This window comes from Monodon monoceros, unplaced genomic scaffold, assembly GCF_005190385.1.
Source record: "Monodon monoceros isolate NGI ecotype Baffin Bay Population unplaced genomic scaffold, NGI_Narwhal_1 Super_Scaffold_19, whole genome shotgun sequence".
Lineage (NCBI taxonomy): Eukaryota > Metazoa > Chordata > Mammalia > Artiodactyla > Monodontidae > Monodon > Monodon monoceros.
The window spans coordinates 5564355-5584093 of NW_021703775.1; the positions used below are offsets into that span (position 1 = coordinate 5564355).

Genomic DNA, 19739 nt, shown 5'->3' on the forward strand with positions numbered 1-19739 from the left:
GCCGGAGGGGCAGCAGCGGGACTCCAGGAGCCAGGCGGCAGGTCCAGGCGGCTGGGCTGTCGCTGTGGGAGTTCTTCCACTCTACCACTCGTCACCCCATGTGCCCCCAGGGCCAGGCCATCAGGCAACCCCGTCACCCGTGTGCGATGAGGACTCTGCCTTCCCTCGCTCCTGTCCGCCAAGTGAGAGGCAGGAGGGGCGAGGGTATCGGTGCCTTTCTCTGAGCAGGTTCAAGTGTCCTGAGTCTAGAGGGACTCATAGTGGCCTTGAACGGGGGCGGGCAGGCAGACACGGGAAAATGTGGGCCTCAGGCCGCCAGCTGGAGGATTTAGACATTTTGTGCGTAGGGGATGGTGCATTGCAGGGAAGGCAAAGTGCCGCGAAGCTGAGGATGGGAACCCGGGTCCCTTGGAGCTGAGGGCAAGTTGGATGACAAATGAAAAGCTCCTTTTCAGAATACTGTGGAAGCTTAAAATTGCAGTATGCACAGGATTTTGTACTTATGTCACTGGAGAGTCACAGACCCCGGGAAACCTTCCCGTAGCGCCCAGGTCTACAAGTCTGGCTTCACGCACGTCTCTCGTTTTCTCTAAAATGAGTGTGTAGCAGTTGCTGCCTGGCACTCCTCCCACTGTTTGGAGGCAGACGAGCTGGTTTGACAGTTGCTGCCACGTGTCCAGGGGCCCCTGTGAAGGTGGCAGGTGTCGCATGGTGCCCAGGGGAGGGTAAACCTGTGCTTTTCCGGTGGATGGTGTGCCCAGGTTTCTGGATCACATCAAGAACGAGGATAGCCCTGGACCCCCGCTAGGCAGCCACCATGCCTTTTTCTCGGATGACCAGGAGCCCTGTCCTATGACCGACATTGCCGACCTGATCCGGGACTCCTACGAGGTACCTGGGCCCCATCCCTGCCCCACCCCAGCTCTCTTGGGAGATGGACTTCCAGGGAGGTTTTCCAGGCTACTTCTGTTTCTTGTATGGATGCATAAGGGATTCTGTGAGCGAGTGAACCCTTCCTTCCCTGCAGAAATTCGGAGACCAGTCTGTGGCTCAGATTGAGCACATGCGCTGCAAACACAGGATCAGGGTCCTCCAGGGCCACGAAGACACCACAAAGCAGAATGTGGTGAGTAGAGGCCTCCTGGGAACCACTGCTCCTGGCGGCCAGGTGCTGACCTGGGCTGGGTCCCCTGCTGGTCTCCTAACAGGAGAAAGCCAGCTTTTTTTTTTGCATTGAATTAACAACTTGACAGGGTGAGCTGGTGGAGAAAGAGCGTGGGTTTAGTTTGAGAGTCAGACAGATTGTGAGCAAACTAGCTACTGTGAGCCTCGGTCTCCCCGATTGTAAAATGAGGATAATACTAACCACCGTATGGGCTTAAATGAGGGACAGTATAGAGCATGCCCGGCACCGAGGGCCTGCAGTGTTGATGGCTATGCAGGAGGAACTTCCTGCCCAAGCTGTAGCCTTGCTACTGTTTACTCCCATTAGGACTTAAAATGCTTGTCCTGAGTCATGGACGTGTGAATCAGAAAAGTTGAGGATAAAAAGCCCTGAGAGAGCCGCCATAAAGTGATCTCTGTGATGGGAACAGACTCTGTCCCGGGAGGAGCTGGGCGCCTGGCGTCCACCCCAGCGGGACGCTCCCTCTCGGCCTCTGGTCCTCCCAGGGGCAGGCAGAGTTCACTCCATGACCGTTTGTTCTTCCCTCAAGCTGCGAGTCGTTATCCCCGAAGTCTCAGTCCTTCCAGAAGACCTAGAGGAACTCTACGATTTATTCAAGGTAGGAAAATCTGGGAGGATGAGGGAGTGGCAGGCCCTGAGCCAGGCCCCAGCTGATGTCATCGCCTGCCTGCGGGAGGGTGCAGAGGCTGGAGGGGTCAGCATGTGCCTGTTGGGTGGCAGCGAGGCTGGAGCGGCCCCCCGGCCAGCTCTGGCTTGGCCGTGCCTCCTGGGCCCGAGCACGGATGTTGTTGCGCTCGGCTGAGAGGCCCTCAGTGCTGGTGACACGTCCTTCACTGCCCTAGGCTGAGTCCCCAGTCAATAGTGGATTCAGGGACTTCCCTGGTGGGGCAGTGGTTAAGAACCCGCCTGCCAGTGCAGGGGACCTGGGTTCGATCCCTGGTCCAAGAAGATCCCACATGCCGCGGAGCGACTAAGCCCGTGAGCCACAACTACTGAGCCCACGTGCCACAACTACTGAAGCCCGTGCGCCTAGAGCCCGTGCTCCACAACAAGAGAAGCCTGCGCACCACAATGAAGAGTAGCCCCCACTCACCGCGACTAGAGAAAGCCCTCGCACAGCAACAAAGACCCAATGCAGCCAAAAATAAATAAATTTATTTAAAAAAACTACAAAAAAAAAATAGTGGATGCAACAGTGGCCCTTATTGAAATTATCACCTCGTATACTTTTTTCTATGATTATTTTTTTAAATTGAAGTATAGTTGATTCACAATGTTGTGTTAGTTTCTAGTATACAGCACAGTGATTCAGTTATACGTATATATATTCTTTTTTTAAAAAATATTTATTTATTTATTTGGCTGTGGCTGGTCTTAGTTGTGGCACGCAGGATCTTTGTTGTTGCCGTGTGCGGGGTCTTCGTTGCAGCGTGCAGGATCTTTTTCATTTTCTAGTTGCCACATGCGGCATCTTTAGTTGCGGCATGCACGTGGGATCTAGTTCCCTGAGCAGGGATCGGACCGGGCCCCCTGCATGGGGAGCGTGGAGTCTTAGCCACTGGACCACCAGGGAAGTCCCATATGTATATTCTTCTTCATTATAGGTTTTTACAAGATATTGAATACAATTCCCTGTATCACCTCAAATACTTTTCAGTCATAACGTCACCCACATGACGTGTGTACATATTCTTGTGTTTGTGTGGCTGCTCTGCCTGACTTCATGTTCTGTTTTCCCCTGATGCTGTCATTAACACTTTTTCACATTGCCCTATGGTCTTACTCATTTTTAAATCATTTAAAACCTGTCATGTTGGTAATACTTAACATGCTGAACTGTATTTCGACTATTTGGATATTTAGGTGGAAGCCTTGCTGAATTAAATCACCCTGCAAAGACCATTTTCAGGTGCCTTTTCTCTTGCTCGAAACAGTCAGTAAAAATGGGGAAGAGAGGCAGACAGTGGACCCACTCCCGACAGCCTGGCAGTGAAGCGGGGAGAAGACAGCCGCAGAAAGCAGGCCAGCCTGGAGGAGTCGGCCACCGGAGCTGTCCTGGTGGGGCCTCTGAGCCGCCAGCACTTCTGCGCTCAAATGGCCGCGTGCTCAAGATGATCCTAAGCAGCACTTGGGTTCCCTGAGCAGAGCCGCACATATTGTCTGACCCTTCCTGTGGCTGTCGTACGTCTCCCTGTGGTCACTGACATGGGTGGCTGGCTTAGTAGGTTCCCGGCACTCCTCACGCCTGGTCAGCAGGATGCGTGATGAGTCCTCAGGCTACGTCTCCTGTAAACATCACCGGGTTTCAAGTTTTATAGTTTCCTCTGTTGCACGAAGAGAAAATACGAAGCCAGAGGTGACTTAGTGTCCCACACCGCCACCTCTCTTTGACTTTCAAGGAGGAAAAACAGGGAGTACTAGAAACACAAAAGCAGGTTAACAAACGTGTTGTTTAGCATAGAACGTCTTTCATTTATTTAGGGCTAACTTCTCAATTTGAGAGAATAAGACACGTCTCACATTTGAATTTATATGACTTAAGAGACTGCCTTAAATTCATCATAAAAATAAGTTTCGTTAAGTACTAACTGTATCATTAATCTTTCATACAAGGAGTATTTAAAGAAGACAGCTATTTCCTGTGTCCTATTTCTATTCTGTGAACAATGTGGGTGAAACTTATTTTCGTATTTTTTTTTTTTTAGCTCTGCAGGCCTTTCATTTGTGTAGGACTAACTATGAATATAAACTTCAACTATAAATGCAAGACCAATTTCAAAATGCACTTCCAAAAGAAATCCCAGGACAATAGTGTCATCATCATGGTGTCTAATTCCGTCTTACAGCCTGAGGTACCTCCTTTATGTGCCCAGAGCCATCCTCACCGCCACAGAACCCCCTCAGGCTGTCCTCCTCCGCTCCCACTGCCCCCCTTGCTGCTGACCTTCCCTGAATTCCCTTGGCTTTCATAGTCTGGCCTCTTATATTTTAATGCTTCTTTAAGTACTGTGAGGTATAATGGTCCCTAGTTGGGTTTTACATGCATCTCTTGTCTCTTGAATCAGAAATTCGTTTTCCCAAGGGAAAGGGCCACACAGAGATACCCTTACATTGTTGTATAAATATGTGATAGGGTCTTAGTAAGGAGTCCGTTCCTTAACTTCATTGCCTCCTTCCCTAAGCCTGGAACGTACAGGTGTGACCATCTCTGTGTTAACAAGGAATAGCCTGCTCTGTCTTCTTTACATACTCTTTCCTATTAAAGATGAACAGTGTGTACTTAATGAAATCTATTTTTATTCTGAATGGAAAGCAATCTTTCTTTTATGCCTTAATGCAATTCTTCCTTTTCTTTCAGTTTTATTGAGGTATAATTGACCTACAGCACTAAATTTAAGGTGTACAGCATAATGACTTACGTGTATTGCGAAATGATGTGCAGTAAACATCCATCATGTCATATATGTATAGATACAAAAAAAAAGAACAAAAATGATTTTTTTCTTGTGATGAGAACTTTTAGGATCTACTCTCTTAGCAACTTTCAGGTATACCGTACAGCACTGATAACTATAGCTGTCATGTTGTACATACATCCCAGGACTTATTTATCTTATAACTGGAGATTTGTACCTTTCGACCCCCTTCACCCCGTTCTATAACCCGCACCCACGGCCAGCCCCAGCCTCTGGTAACAATGAATCTGATCCTTTTCTGTGACTTTGGGTTTGTTTGTTTGTTTGAATTTATTTTATTTTTGGCTGCGTTGGGTCTTCGTTGCTGCACGCGGGCTTTCTCTAGTTGCAGCGAATGGGAGCTACTCTTCGTTGCGGTGCGCCAGCTTCTCATTGCGGTGGCTTCTCTTGTTGTGGAGCACGGGCTCTAGGCGTGTGGGCTTCAGTAGTTGTGGCACGCGGCTCAGTAGTTGTGGCTCGTGGGCTCTAGAGCACAGGCTCAGTAGTTGTGGCGCACAGGCTTAGTTGCTCTGCAGCATGTGGGATCTTCCCGGACCAGGGCTCGAACCCGTGTCCCCTGCATTGGCAGGTGGATTCTTAACCACTGCGCCACCAGGGAAGCCCATGTTGCTATTTTTTTTTTTTTTTTTTAGATTCCACATATGAGATCATATAGTATTTCTCTGACTTATTTCACTTACCGTAATGCCCTCGAGGTCCGTCCAGGTTATAAAGCAATGTTTTAAATTACGTAAATTTAGATTTGCAATGTCTGTCCCTTATCCTCTGAAATTGAAAACAGCTTCATTAGTCTTCTCTCTTCAAGTAAGATGGGAACAATATAATACACACTTGATGTCACTGACTACTTTTGGAAATACTCAGGACCTGAAACAGTGCCTATGACATTTTTGTAGATTCAGTATCTACAGATCTTTTCTCATTCTTTTTTAATGGCTGCAGGATTTGATGGTAGGGCTTAACCATACTTTATTAACCATTCACCTGCTGAGGGACATTTATCTCATTTCCAATTCTTTCTGCTTTATAAACAGTGCTGTATCAAGCATGCTTGTGCCTTTCTTGGGACACCTGTGCTGCTGTTTCTGTAGGATGGGTTCCTTAGGGATGCACAAACCAAGTTTTAGTCACTATTGCTAAAGCGTTTTAGATTTTTCAAATTTCAGTTCTACTGATGGTGTCTAAGGGTGCTCATTTCCTATGTTCCCCACTCACCCAGCATTTAACATTATGGATCTTTTAAAATTTTACTAGTTGTGTAGAAAATTGCATTTCATTTTAACTTACATTTGTTTACTCATTAGTGAGGTTGAGTACCCTTTCATAAGTTTATTGGCTAATCATATACTTTCTTGTATCACCTCTTCATATCCTTTGCCTGTTTTTATATTGACTTGTTTTTCTGTAGGATTCTGTGTAAACTGGTTGTACTAGTCCGTGGCCTTTATAACTGTTTTCTTCTGGGTAGGATTCTGAGGGCCTCTAGCATCACAGGGTGGCGAATATACACGCAAATTCACAGTGTGTCTTGGGTTTGAGGAATGGGAATTTATCAGACCTTTGTTTCACACTTGAACATTCTTATGGTACTTTTCATGATTCTGCAAAGGTTATTTAAGGAACATGGCTCCAGATAATATGCAGTAAAATTATAAATGGCATTTTGGTTTCCATCCAAGGATGGGCACTTGGATATTGTAGCATCTGTACTTGTTTCTGTGCCATCCTTATGGGCAGAGGGCATTGAAATCGTGAAGAGCCCTGCAGTCATTGGGAACTATTTCAAGTGAGTTGAGATGTCCCAAGAGGTGATTTAGTACAGGTGTAAAAGAAACATTCTAAAGAGGCTAACCTGGTCCTAGGCGACAGGGCCAGTTTTGATTGCTTTAGTTTTCAGTCTCTTCCCAAGACTTCAAATTGCCTTTGCTTTTTTTACTTTTAATTTTTTGAATTGTTAATATATTCATGTGGTTCAAAATTCAGAACATATAAAAAAGCACACAGTAAAAAGGCTTGCTTCTCCATCTGGGTCCCTGCCCCCGTTTTCCATCCTCACAGGTTACCAGGGTAAATAGTTTCTTCTGTATCCTATAGATTTGTCTAGTACTTTCTGACTTTCAAATAATATGATTTAAGAAAAAATATCAGAATAAAAATTGTATGATTTCAATAATTAAAACTATGGCAGGGGAGTTCCCTGGCGGTCCAGTGGTTAGGACTCTGCGCTCTCACTGCTGTGGGTCCAGGTTCAATTCCCTGGTCGGGGAACTAAGATCCCATAAGCTGTGCAGTGTGGCCAAAATTAAAAACAAAACAAAACAAAACTATGGCAGCTGAACTGTGCATTTAAAAATTGTTAAAATGGTAAATTTTGTTATGTATATTCTGCTACAATGAAAAAAGAAACCTTAATAAAAAGGAAAAAGTTTTTGCTTGTTACTACAGGGTTACCTGTAACTACATTTCTGGTTGGAGTGGTGAGATTGTGAGTTAATTTTTTCATTTGTTTGTTTTATAATGTTGCTTATTCAATACTGAATTTTACGAGGCAAAGCAAGTCAGGAGAGGAGGCTGTGTTGGCTTTGGCCTTTACGTGTGCGGCCTCCCATGGGGGCCGCCGCCCCTCACAGACCCCTCTCGCTCCCCTGTTAGAGAGAACACATGATGAGCTGCTACTGGGAGCAGCCCAGGCCCGTGGCCCTGCGCCATGACCCCAGCAGGCCCTACGCGGAGCAGTACCGCATAGACGCCCGGCAGTTTGCACGCCTGTTTCAGCTCGTCTCGCCGTGGACCTGCGGGGCCCACACAGAAATCCTCGCTGAAAGGACTTTCAGGCTCCTGGATGAAAACATGGACCATCTGATCGAATTCAAAGCATTCGTGAGCTGTCTCGGTATGACTCTGTGGGTCTTTCCTGCAGTGAGTTCATTTGGGATGTGAGTCTGTGAACACAAGACAAGTAGACTGTCAAGCAGGCACATCCATTCGGTGAAATGGGTTTGGGAGTCGCCTGATGCGATCTGGGGATTTTAAAAGTCCCTCTGCAGGCTCCTCTCCTGACCACTTGTATGTTTCCTAAGCGGGTGGTGGGGAGGGCAGCCCAGGCTCTCAACATACATGGTTGTTGACCTTGTTCTCCTGGGCACCCAGGGTGTGGTGGTGTCTTGTTAGGAATGTGTCCTGAGACACATTTTTTTAAAAAAAATAAATTTAAAATTGAAGTATAGTTGATTTACAATATCGTGTAAGTTTCAGGTGCACAGCACAGGGATTCAGTTATACATACATATGTGTGTGTGTTGTGTGTATATATATATATATATATATATATATATATATTCTTTTTCAGATTCTTTTCCCTTATAGGTTATTACACACTATTGAGTATAGTTCCTTGTCCTATACAGCAGGTCCTTGTTGGTTGTCTATTCTATGTATAGTAGTGTGTATATGTTAATCCTAGCCTCCTAATTTATCCCTCCCCCCCCCACACATTCCTAACTCTTGCAGCTAAAATTAAAATCTTTCAGAAGGTATGAGGCCAGACAAAATTCCTGAGGTCATGTTGCCACTCAGCAGTCACCAGTCACTACCCTTCACATTTTCCTTTCAGGTGCACACTGTCTGGGTAGCAGTAGATGAAGTGTCAGGTCAACAGACACTGACCTTACTACGTTCTCTCTACAGTGACTTTGTGTCCTGACACATGTACTTAAACCATTTGCATGTACTCAGTCTCTCTCTCTCTTTTTGGATTTTGCAGATGTTATGTATAATGGAGAAATGAATGAGAAAATTAAACTGTTATATAGGCTGCATATCCCTCCAGGTAAGAAATTCCAAGTAGAAAAGTTAGGCTCTGTTCTGCCTTGACGTAAATCAGCTTTGGGCATGACCTTGAGGTTCTTCTCTTTTTAAATTTATTTAGACTTGAGGCAACAGATGTTTCTAGTTTGGGGTGGCTCATGACAGATTTTGAGTACCATATTGTATGGCCTATGGCAGGGGTTCCCAAACTCGAGTGTGCATCAGAATCATCTGGATGGCTTGTTATAATACAGGATACCTGGCCCACCCCAGTTTCTAATCCGCTAGGTCTGAGGACCACACTTTGAGAACCACGGGCCTGTGGAATGTGGGGGAAGACAAACCCTGGTTGCCTTACAGATGGTTATTTTAGCTTACTATTTTTTGAAAAATTGAGGTAAAATTGGTATTATACTAGTTTCAGGTGTAAAGCATGATAGTTCAGTCTTTGTATACACTACAAAGTGATCACCACAGTAAATCTGATTACCATTTGTCCTCATAAAATTGACCCCCTTCACCCATTTTGCCCACCCCCCCCCCAACCCCTTTCCCCTCTGGTAACCAACAGTTAATGGGTGTTGTTTTATTCATTTGTTTCATTTTTTTAGATTGCATATATGACTGAAATCATACAGTATTTGTTTTTCTCTGACTTATTTTGCTTAGCATAATGCCCTCAAGGTCCATCTGTATTGTTGCAAACGACAAGATTTCCTTCTTTTTCATGGCTGAGTAGTATTCCATTGTGTGTATGTTTGTGTGTGTGCAACTTTACTGAATTCATTAATTCCAAGAATTTTTGGTGGAGCCTTTAAGGTTTGCTATATGTATGGTATCTGACAGTTTTACTTCTTCCTCCCCTTTTATTTCTTTTTCTTGCCTAATTGTTTGGGCTAACACTTCCGATACCAGGTTGAATAAAAGTGGCAAGAGTAGGCATCCTTGTCTTGTTCTTGATCTTAGGGGAAAAGCTTTTAGCTTGTCACCATTGATTATAATGTTAGCTGTGAGTTTGTCATATGGCCTTTATTACGTTGAGGTATGGTCCCTAAATAACCACTTTGATGAGAGTTTTTAATCATAAGTGGATGTTGAATTTTGTCAAATGCTTTTTCTGCATCTATTGAGACAGTTGTGTGTTTTTTATCCTTCATTTTGTTAATGTGGTGTATCATGTTGATTTGTGGATGCTGAACCATCCTTACATCCCTGTAATAAATCCCACTTGGTCATGGTATATAATCCATTTAATGTATTGTTGAATTAAATTTTTAAAAACCCTCAAAGTGTTAGCATCTATTTTTATCAGGGATATGGACCTATAATTTTCTTTGTTTTATTGTATCCTTGTTTGGTTTTGGTATGAGGGTAATTTGGGCCTTGTAAAATGAGTTTGGAAGCATTCCCTCCTCTTCAGTTTTCTGAGTCTGAGAAGTTTAGGTATTAAATCTTTGAACGTTTGGTAGGATTCACTAGTGAAGCCATCTGGTCCTGGGGTTTTGTTTGTTGGTATGTTCTTAATTACTGAGTCAATATCCTTACTAGTAATTGGTCTATTGAGATTTTCTGTTTCTTCATGATTTAGTCTTGGAAGACTGTATGTTTCTAGGTATTTATCTTTTTCCTCTACGTTGTTCGTTTAGTTGGTGTATAATTGTTCATATGAGTTTCCTATGATCTTTTGTCTGTTGTACGTTGTAACATCTCATTTCTGACTTTATTTGAGCTCTCTTTTTCTTGGTGAGACTAGCTAAAGGTTTGTCAATTTTGTTTATCTTTTCAAAGAACCAGTTCTTAGTTTCATTGACCTTTTCTATTGCCTTTTTAGTCTCTATTTCATTTATTGCTATTAATTTCCCTCTTAGAACTGCTTTTGCTGCATCCTATAGAGTTTGGAATTTCTATTTTCATTTGTCTCAAGGTATTTTTTTGTTTTTCTCTTTGATTTCTTTGTTGACCCATTAGTTGTTCAGTAGCATGTTGTTGAATCTTCACATAATTTGTGATTTTTCCAGTTTTCTAGTAATTGATTCCTAGTTTCATACCGTTGTGTTTGGAAAAGATGCTTGATATGATTTCAGTCTTCTTAAATTTATTGAGACTTGTTTTGTGGCCTAACATGTGATTTATCTTGGAGAATGTTCCTTGTGCACTTGAGAATGTGTATTCTGCTACTTTTGGATGGAATGTTTTGTATATATATGCGGTTTAGGGCTGATGCTTCATTATTGATTTTCTGTCTGGATGTTGTATCCATTAATGTAAGTGGGGTCTTAAAGTCCCCTACTAGTACTGTATTGCTGTCAATTTATCCCTTTAGGTCAGTTAATATTTGCTTTATTTATTTAGGTGGGCCTCTCTTGGGTGTATAAATATTTACAAATGTTATATCTTCTTGTTGGATTGATCCTTTTATCAATATGTAATGTTCTTCTTTGTCTTTTATTACAGTTTTTGTTTTAAAGTCTATTTTGCCCAATAAAAGTATAGCCACCCCAGATTTCTTTTTGCTTTCATTTGCAGGGACTGTCTTTTCCATCCCTTCACTTTCAGTTTGTGTCCTTCCATCTGAAGTGAGTCTCTTGTAGGCAGCATGTAGATGAGTCTTGGTTTTTCATCTATTCCGCCACTCTGTCTTTTGATTGGAGAATTTAGTCTATTTACACTTAAAGTAATTATTGAGAGGTATACACTTATTGCCATTTTGTTAATTGTTTTTTGTAGTTCCTCTCTGCTCTTTTTCTCTTTTTTCGCTTCCCTTGTGGTTTGATGACATTCTTCAGTGTTATATTTAGATTCCTTTCTCATTATCTTTTGTGTAGGTTTTTGCTATGTAGTTAATCACAAGGTTCACTATATGACAGCCTATATATATAACAGTCTATTTTAAGTTGATAGCAACTTAAGTGTATTCTAAAAACTGTATTTTTATTCCCTCCCCCTACGTTTTGTTTTTGATGTGATATTTTACATATTTCTATTTTGTATATCCCTTAATCAAATCTGATGTAGTTAATTGTACTATTGGTTTGGCCAAAAAGTTCATTCAGGTTCTTCTGAAAGATGTTGCAGAAAACTCCAAACGAACTTTTTGGCCAACCCAATACTTTTGTCTTTTAACCTTTATATGAGCTTTGTAAGTGGTTGATCTAGCTTTACCTTTATATTGCCTTTATCAGTGACATTTTGACTTTCATGTTTTCTTGTTGCTAGCTAGGGGTTTTTCTTTTTCTCTTAAAGAAGTCCATTTAACATTCCTGTAAGGCTGGTTCAGTGGTGATAAACGCCTTTAGCTTTTGCTTGTTTGAAAACTCTTTTATCTTTCCTTCAATTGTTTTCTTTTTTTAAAATTCATTTCAGTTGACATAGGACTATTCAAATGTTCTTTCCTTTGTATTTATTTATGTTTATTTTATTCATTTTTTGGCTGCATTGGGTCTTTGTTGCTGTGCGTGGGCTTTCTCTAGTTGCGGCGAGTGGGGGCTACTCTTCATTGCGGTGCGCGGGCTTCTCATTGTGGTGGCTTCTCTTGTCACGGAGCATGGGCTCTAGGCACGCAAGCTTCAGTAGTTGTGGTGTGCGGGCTCAGTAGTTGTGGCTCTAGAGTGCAGGTGCAGTAGCTGCAACACATGGGCTTAGTTGCTCCGCGGCATGTGGGATCTTCCTGGACCAGTCTCAACCACTGTGCCACCAGGGAAGCCCAGTCTCCTTCAATTCTGATTAACCTTGCTGGGTAGAGTATTCTTGGTTGGAAGTTTTTTCCTTCTAGCACCTTGAGTGCATTGTGCCACTCCCTTCTGGCCTGCAGTTTCTGTTGAAAAATCAGCTCATAGTCTTATGGGGGTTCCATGGTGCATAACAAGTTGTTTTTCTCTTGCTGCTTTTAAGATTCTCTCTTTATCTGTAACTTTTATCATTTTAGTTATAGTGTGTCTTGGTGTGTGTCTCTTTGGGTTCATTGTATTTGGAATTCTCTGGGCTGTGGGAGAGTCCCATGGGACTGTAATTGTAAACTGTGCTGACCTCCAGACCGGGAGACCTGGAGGTGCTCCCCAGGCAACAGTTACAAAAATCAGCGCTTCAGATGAGTGTATAAGCCCCTTGGAAGGTACCAGCGAGCTGTGGTGAGGCTAAGAGAGGGTGCAAGGGTTATGCCTCCCTGCCTACATTCCAAGTGCGCCTCTGTAGCCTCTACGTGTGTGGCAAATCTAAGCCCGTCCCTCAAGTTGAAGCTCTAGGACAAGTAAATGGGCCCTTTTGTGCAGGTGGGCTGGGGGTGTGTTCCAGTCTGTTGTCTGTGCAGTGCCCTGGGTGTGGTAGCCTTCCCAGAACCGTCTTTCTGATTGTTACAGTCCTGTGGGGCCTCAGAACTCATGCCCTCCCGGGCCAGGGGATCAACGGATAGCCCCTGTGTGGACCACGTTCATCTGCTGGCTTTTGCAAGGCTGCAGGAGAGAGGGTTGAGTATGGGACACACCTGCAGCTTTAGTGATGCAGGTGAAGAGCCCTGGGGTGGGGCACTCCTGTGACTTCAGTGAGACTGTGCGCCCACCTCCACGAGCAAGGTATAGGTAGAGTGAACAAAGGGAAAAATGGTGCTTCATTCCCGAAGAAAGTCCCACCTGTCTCTGCCCCTCCAGCAGCAGCTTTAAGATTAGCAAATGGGGGGTTTCCCTGGTGGCGCAGTGGTTGGGAGTCCGTCTGCCGATGCAGGGGACACGGGTTCGTGCCCCGGTCCGGGAAGATCCCACATGCCGCGGAGCGGCTGGGCCCGTGAGCCATGGCCGCTGAGCCTGCACGTCCAGAGCCTGTGCTCTGCAACGGGAGAGGCCACAGCAGTGAGAGGCCCGTGTACCGCTAAAAAAAAGATTAGCAAATGGGTCTCCTTCACATGCAGTCCAGGCACTTCTTAAACTGCTGCCTCTGCGCTGGGTCCTAGGACCAGTGAGACCCTCAGTAGGAGTATCTCAGATCCCTATACTCCCCAGGTCCCTGGGACATAAGCCCCCCTTGGTTTCCAAGCCAGACAGTTTGGGGGCCTCGTTTCTCTGGTGCTGATCCCAAGGTCTGGGGTGCCTGATGTGAGGCTCAAACCTCTCTCTCGCTCCTCAGGGAATAGCTCTGGACCTTTGAGACTCCTCCCTGTTGAGGGTCGCCTGGCCGGGGTGGGGATTTTGGTGAGACTCTGTGTCTGCCTCTCCTACCCATCTCCGTGTGGCCCTTTTACCTCTTGTTGTGGAGAAGCTGCTCAGCTACTGCTCTTCTTTTTCAGCAGCGCTCGTTCTATATGTAGCTGTAGTTTTGGTGAGTCCATGGGGGGAGGTGGGTCCAGGAACTTTCTATGCTGCCATGTTGGATTGCCCCCACCCCCCCAATCTGAGTAGGTTCAAGCTCTGTGACCTGGTTTTGTGCTGACGTGACACGGTTTCTGGCTCCTCGGCAGCCCCAGCTACTGGTTTTGAAGGAACATGTCATTTGTCCAGCGTGTTAAGACCGTGCTTCCTCCAAATTTAAGCAGTGGTAACCGGACACAAAGAAAGTAGTTTTGAAACCTGTGAGATCAGGCTTGGCATTTCCTTTAAGGTATTCCTTGGATCTCTGAAACTGACAGAGGTAGATTAGGAATCCCAGAGGGTCTCTGGACCCCACGGTTCTGGTGTTGGACGGTTTCTCTGATAGAACTTTCTAACAAGGGACCCTGGGGAGGTGGCGAGCTGTGAGGTTTCCAGGTCCACGAGATCCAGGTGGCTTTTAAAACTCACACCTATACGGAAGTTGAAAATGTGTGTGGACATTACTTGTGGGCTCCCTGAGTACACTTCCTGAGCTCAGCCATTATGGAGTTGGCATCTGTCGTGCACGTGATGCTTATGGAAACACCCTCTGGCAGCCACACGCAGCTCCCGCTCTGCTTTCTCACGGACTCATTGGTTTAGTACAGACGGTTGGGCATCATAAAGTTCCTTGCCTTTCATTGAGTTTTGTTTTTCACTTAATTTGCGCGCACACACACACACACACACACACACACACTCTTTTTCAGATTCTTTTCCATTATAGGTTATTGCAAGATACTGAATACGGTTCCCTGCGCTCTACAGTAAATCGTTGTTTATCTATTTTATATATACTGTAGTGGTGTGTATCTGTTAATCCCAAAATCTCAATTCATCCCTCCCCCTCCTTTCCCTTTTGGAACCGTAAGTTTGTCTTCTATGTCTGTGAGTCTGTTTCTGTTTTATAAATAAGTTCATTTGTATTATTTTTTGAGATTCCGCATATAAGTGATATGTGTCTTTCTCTGACTTACTTCACTTAGTATGATCATGTCTAGGTCCATCCATGTTGCTGCAAATGGTATTTCATTCTTCTTTATGGCTAATATTCCAGTGCGTGTGTGTGTACACACACACATACACACCACGTCTTCTTTAGCCATTCATCTACTGATGGACGTCTAGGTTACTTCCACGTCTTCTTGGCTATTGTAAATAGTGCTGCTGTGAACATTGGGGTTGCATGTATCTTTTCGAATTATAATTTTTGTCTTTTCCAGATATATATGCCAAGGGTAGGACTGCTGGATCATGTGGTAACTCTAGTTTTAGGTTAAGGAACCTCCATAGTGGCTCTAGCAATTTACATTCCCTTGCTTACCTATATTTAATATTTGAATTTTTGATGCAGTTAAAAAAAAAGTCTTAAGAATGCAGACAACCTAAAACCTCTATTTAAATGCATCAGTTTGACAGGGCCATGAAGATCCACAATACATTTAGACACTTTTCATTTAAATAGATTTAATTTTAACAGATATTTACGTTCCACCCTCATGAATAACATTTTGATTAAAGGTGGAACAAACACACTAGTGGGGAAAAAAGCTTAACTCACTCATTAGGAAGTATACTGAGGATTACAGGTTTGAATTTGTGTGCCCAAAGAGTGATGTCTTATTTCCCTGATGGGAGGTGGAAAACCAAACGAAGCACACCAGCCTCTGGCCTCAAACACCCGCCTTGTGCAGAGAGCGCTGGAACTCTGCAGGGTCAAACAGGAGGCAGAGGGCTTTGTCAGATCACTTGCAAAGGTGATGCATCTCATGCATCTCGGGAAGCAAAGAAGCCCTAAGCCCAAGGCCTCGCAGTTTTTGAAGAGCTCAGTTCACTGGCTCCATGGTGACTACAGCACTGTTTAGCAAACAGAAGAGAAATGTTCCAGAGGATGCGACACCAGATCAGGTGATGGAGGGATGAACAGTATTCTAGACTACTGAATCAGGAGTTTTCACCGGAAATTGCTAAATCTGTAAGTATTGGTCATTTCACTCAGCTAATTACACTAATTGGACATCCAGAAGACCATTTCCTGGAAGAACATTAGGTTCATTAGGAAGCGGCATCAAAACAAGCTACCAAGAATGACACATCAGAATTGGTAAATTAACACAAACGAATGAGGCATTGGAGGCTTCCTGTAAAGACAGCACACTGTGAGTGGAGCTGCTAGCACAGTTCTGCTCCTCCTGGAAGCTCTGGGATTCAGGAAATACGTTGTTGGACTTGCAGAGCAGCTCCCCAAAAGGTGTCCCTGCTGGTCTGGATCCACGTTAACTGACGTTCTTAAAATGCTGAATCTAATAAAGTTCGAACAAAGGTTAACTTATCACAGGATCCAAAAATGATAGCTTACATCTAATAACTTACGCAGTACTGATGTCAGCTACATCAGAAGTGATACCAGGCACATCTGATTTGGTGAAAGACAGCTTAGGCTAGATGAAAGTCTGTTCTTTGTACTGGGATCCTGAGTTGAAAATGTCACTTGAGGGTTTTGCAAAATATGAAAAGTGTAGTATATAAACCTCCTGAGAAACGTTTTGTGAAATTTAAAGATTGCACTGAGCTTTTTAAAAGAGAAAAGCTAGGTGCTTAAGATCCCTAGTGTCGTCCAAATTGTTAAGCCACTAAAATGGGATCTATGGTCCCAGCATCCAGTACTTGCTGCAGCTCAGGTGACTTTCTTATAGTAGATATCTGAGACACAAGTTGGATACTTTGTTTGGTTTTCCTATCAATGACTTGGTTATACTGGAATTCCTAATTAATCCAAATGCAAGTCTGTTCCCTCAGAAATTGATTGCTGTTTCTAGCCTACATAGAGGGGTAGAAGGGGGGCACTGTATGGCTTTTCCAAGAAGAAAATATATTGGAAAATGGTTATTATTTTGATGACTGTGGTGTCAACTGTGTGTGAAGGCCAAATTGTGTTGAAAGCAGGCTATGTACTCTTCTGCCAGAGAGAAGCAACTTTCAGTGGAACTGGCTTTTTCCCTCCACAAGCATCCCATTTAGAAAGTGCTGAGATAGCGGTGATGGCGACAGTGTTACAGGGAATGAGGATGTGCACCAACTAATGAAAGTGCTTGAAGCCGTAAGGAGGGTGTCGTGCTTGTGTCTATTGAAGTGATGTACTTACCCACCAGTCACACAGACATGTGAGATCGGGAGCTTCAAGATAACCAAATACAGATCCTTCATCCAGTTTTAACACGTGCAGAATTTGAAGTGAGACACGGTGAAAGCTTTAATAGAACTGTCTCTCAATCCACTTACAGTCTTGAATTATGAATTACACATATATTGGAATGTAAAAATGTTACATTTATAAAAGCTCAAATATCTCATTTTAAAAGGTTGAAAGTACATTTTTAAAGGTGGTATACGCTCAGTGTTTACTGTTTTTCCTTATGCACTGTATCTTACATTTCTGATAGGAATAGATAGGAGCATGAGTGTTTTCCAGTGAGCGCCAAGACTCCACTGTCCCGTGTCCAGTCCGGATGCTGGTGCTTTCTGTGTGCAGGGACTGGAGAGAGGTTGGCTGGCCTTTCTGGCTCCTTGTCACTGTTGGCACTTGACCTGGCTCCTTTCTGGACACTCACCCACCCCTTGAATTAATCGTTCCTCTCTGTGCTCTCATGATATTTGTGTGTACTGGTTCTTCTGTTAGAGCATCTTCTTAGAGTGACTTGTGTACATGTTTCTGTTTGATACGCTGAGCTCTTTGAGGATAGGGACCCAGTATCCGCTAGACATCCCAGCGGCTATTACTTGGGAAGCCATTTCTATCGTGACTGCCCCACGTGCCATCCAGGGTTTGTAATTTTCCTCCTATTCAGTTTGAGTGGATTCTCACATGTGCCACTTAATAGAATGTTTTGGGTGAAGTTGGAAAAAAACGACTCAATAACTTTGTTAAAAAAAAGAAGGACCAACAGAAAAAAACAAAAGAAACCACCCCAAACAGCCTCCCACCTTCCAAACCCCAGGAACCTGCTTCCCAAGTAGGAAGGAGGGTAGGTTAATCAAGGCTTTGGTGCCATCTTGTGGATATTTGTTGGATCACAACAGAATTTTGCCTTTGATTTATTCTCAGTGAATGGCTATTAAGTTTCAGCCTTTTAAAAATGAGGATCCTTCATCTGCAATCCCTTTTATAATTTTGGTAACAGCTTTACTGATCTGTAATCCACATACCATACATTTCAAGGTGTACAGTCTAATGTTTTTTAGTATATCCAGTTACACAACCACCATCACAATTTTAGAACATTTTCACACCAAAAAGCAAGCCTGTGCCCTTTCTTTAGCTCTTGTCCCCAATCCACACATTTCCCGCCCCTGCTTCCTGTCTGTAGATACGCCTATTCTGGACTTTTCATACCATATGAAGTCATGCCGTACGTGCCCTTTTGTGTCTCACTTTCTCTTAGTATGTCTTCAGGGCTCGCCCGTGGTGTGGCATGTCGGTGCTTACTCCTTTTTTTACAGCCGAAGTGATACTCCGGTGGGCATCCCCCAATTTATTCATTCATCACTTGATGAACATTTGGGTTTGTTTTCACTTTTTTGGCTCTTTGGAACTGCTGTGAACATTTGTGTACAGGTTCTGAGTGGATATGTTTTCATTTCCCTCTGATATATACCTAGGAGTGGAATTTCTGGGTAAAAATGGCAAGTTTTTGATGATCCGCAAGACTTTCCCAAAATGGCTATACCATTTTATATTCCCACCAGCAGTGTGTGAGGGTTCTGATGTAATTGTATTTTTGTATATTTCAAGCACACACATAATGGTAACATGCTGCTTTCACTTAAGCTTTTTTCAGTTTTTGTTAGAAGTTATGTAAGTATAGCAGTATGTGCTAATTACTGAAAAAAAAAAACCCTCAGTTTAAAGCAATTACTTGTTAATTCACCATCCAGAAATCTAAGTGTATTTATTTCTAGAATTCCATGTGTGCATGTATATACTTATATTTAGTTTGACAAAATGGGATTTTACCACACATACACTTTTCTAGGTCAGTATCAGCAATGTCCTGTGAACCTGTATATCATCACATCTACAGACATCTGGGAAAAGGCGTTACTGATGTGTGATGTTTTCTTGAAGTACACAGGGTTCACAGACCCTGGGAAGACCCTACGGCCATCAGGCTGGGGGCTCCTAGCTTCACCTTTAGTTTTCTTACCTTAAAAGCTAAATTACTCTGTCAGTTTTGGTTAAGACACAATTTCCTCAATTTAATTTTTAAAAACTTTTATTTTTTTTTTTTAAAAGCACTCACTGAAAATGACCGAGACAGCCAGTCACCATTGAAGAATCCTCTGTTGTCGACGTCAAGACCCCTGGTTTTTGGCAAGTCCAGTGGTACATACCTCTTTTCATTATCTTCCGTCAGGCACAGCACTGCAATGGTTAAGGGCAACGGATTTCACGGCTCTTCTTAGAAGCAGACTAATCTATTCCCTCCCGCCTGGGAGTTAACACTGAGACCACTGCTTTCAGGGGCCAGAAACCTTCCAAACTGCCTTCAACGCCACCACCACTTTATTCCTCTTCATCTTTCAGGGCTCCTCTTGTAGCAAGAGGTAACTCGGCCACCATCATCCGTCTGTGGCCCCTTTCTGTAAAACAAGACTTCTGGTCTCTGCTTTTCAGTTTGCATATACGGCGTTTGCTTAGTGGAATTCCTCATCCCCTCACCATTCCTTTCTGCCTAGTTTCCGTCTGCTCTCAGGGAGTTTGCTTGGACTAAAGCATGTGTTGTCTCCTTTGTCTCAAGGTGATGCAGTTGATTATCAAAAACAGCTGAAGCAAATGATTAAAGACTTAGCCAAAGAGAAAGACAAAACCGAGAAGGAGCTGCCCAAAATGAGCCAGGTATGGACTGTATTCTGCGCAGAGGGTTCACCATTTTG

At 43.7% G+C, this 19739-nt stretch overlaps 1 protein-coding gene across 3 annotated transcripts in view; it reads left to right on the top strand.

The window, feature by feature from the left end:
- Window positions 1-19739, top strand: part of TBC1D8 (TBC1 domain family member 8) — a 125264-nt gene that overhangs the window by 102602 nt on the left and 2923 nt on the right. For 2 of the 3 annotated variants that reach the window (XM_029231762.1, XM_029231763.1), the window contains 7 exons: window positions 762-891; window positions 1028-1126; window positions 1716-1784; window positions 7315-7555; window positions 8426-8491; window positions 19099-19188; window positions 19604-19701. In XM_029231762.1, coding sequence (XP_029087595.1) covers window positions 762-891; window positions 1028-1126; window positions 1716-1784; window positions 7315-7555; window positions 8426-8491; window positions 19099-19188; window positions 19604-19701 — 793 coding nt within the window. Of the gene's footprint in view, window positions 1-761; window positions 892-1027; window positions 1127-1715; window positions 1785-3891; window positions 4039-7314; window positions 7556-8425; window positions 8492-19098; window positions 19189-19603; window positions 19702-19739 lie in introns of all 3 variants that reach the window. The other variant, XM_029231764.1, reaches the window with a different exon arrangement.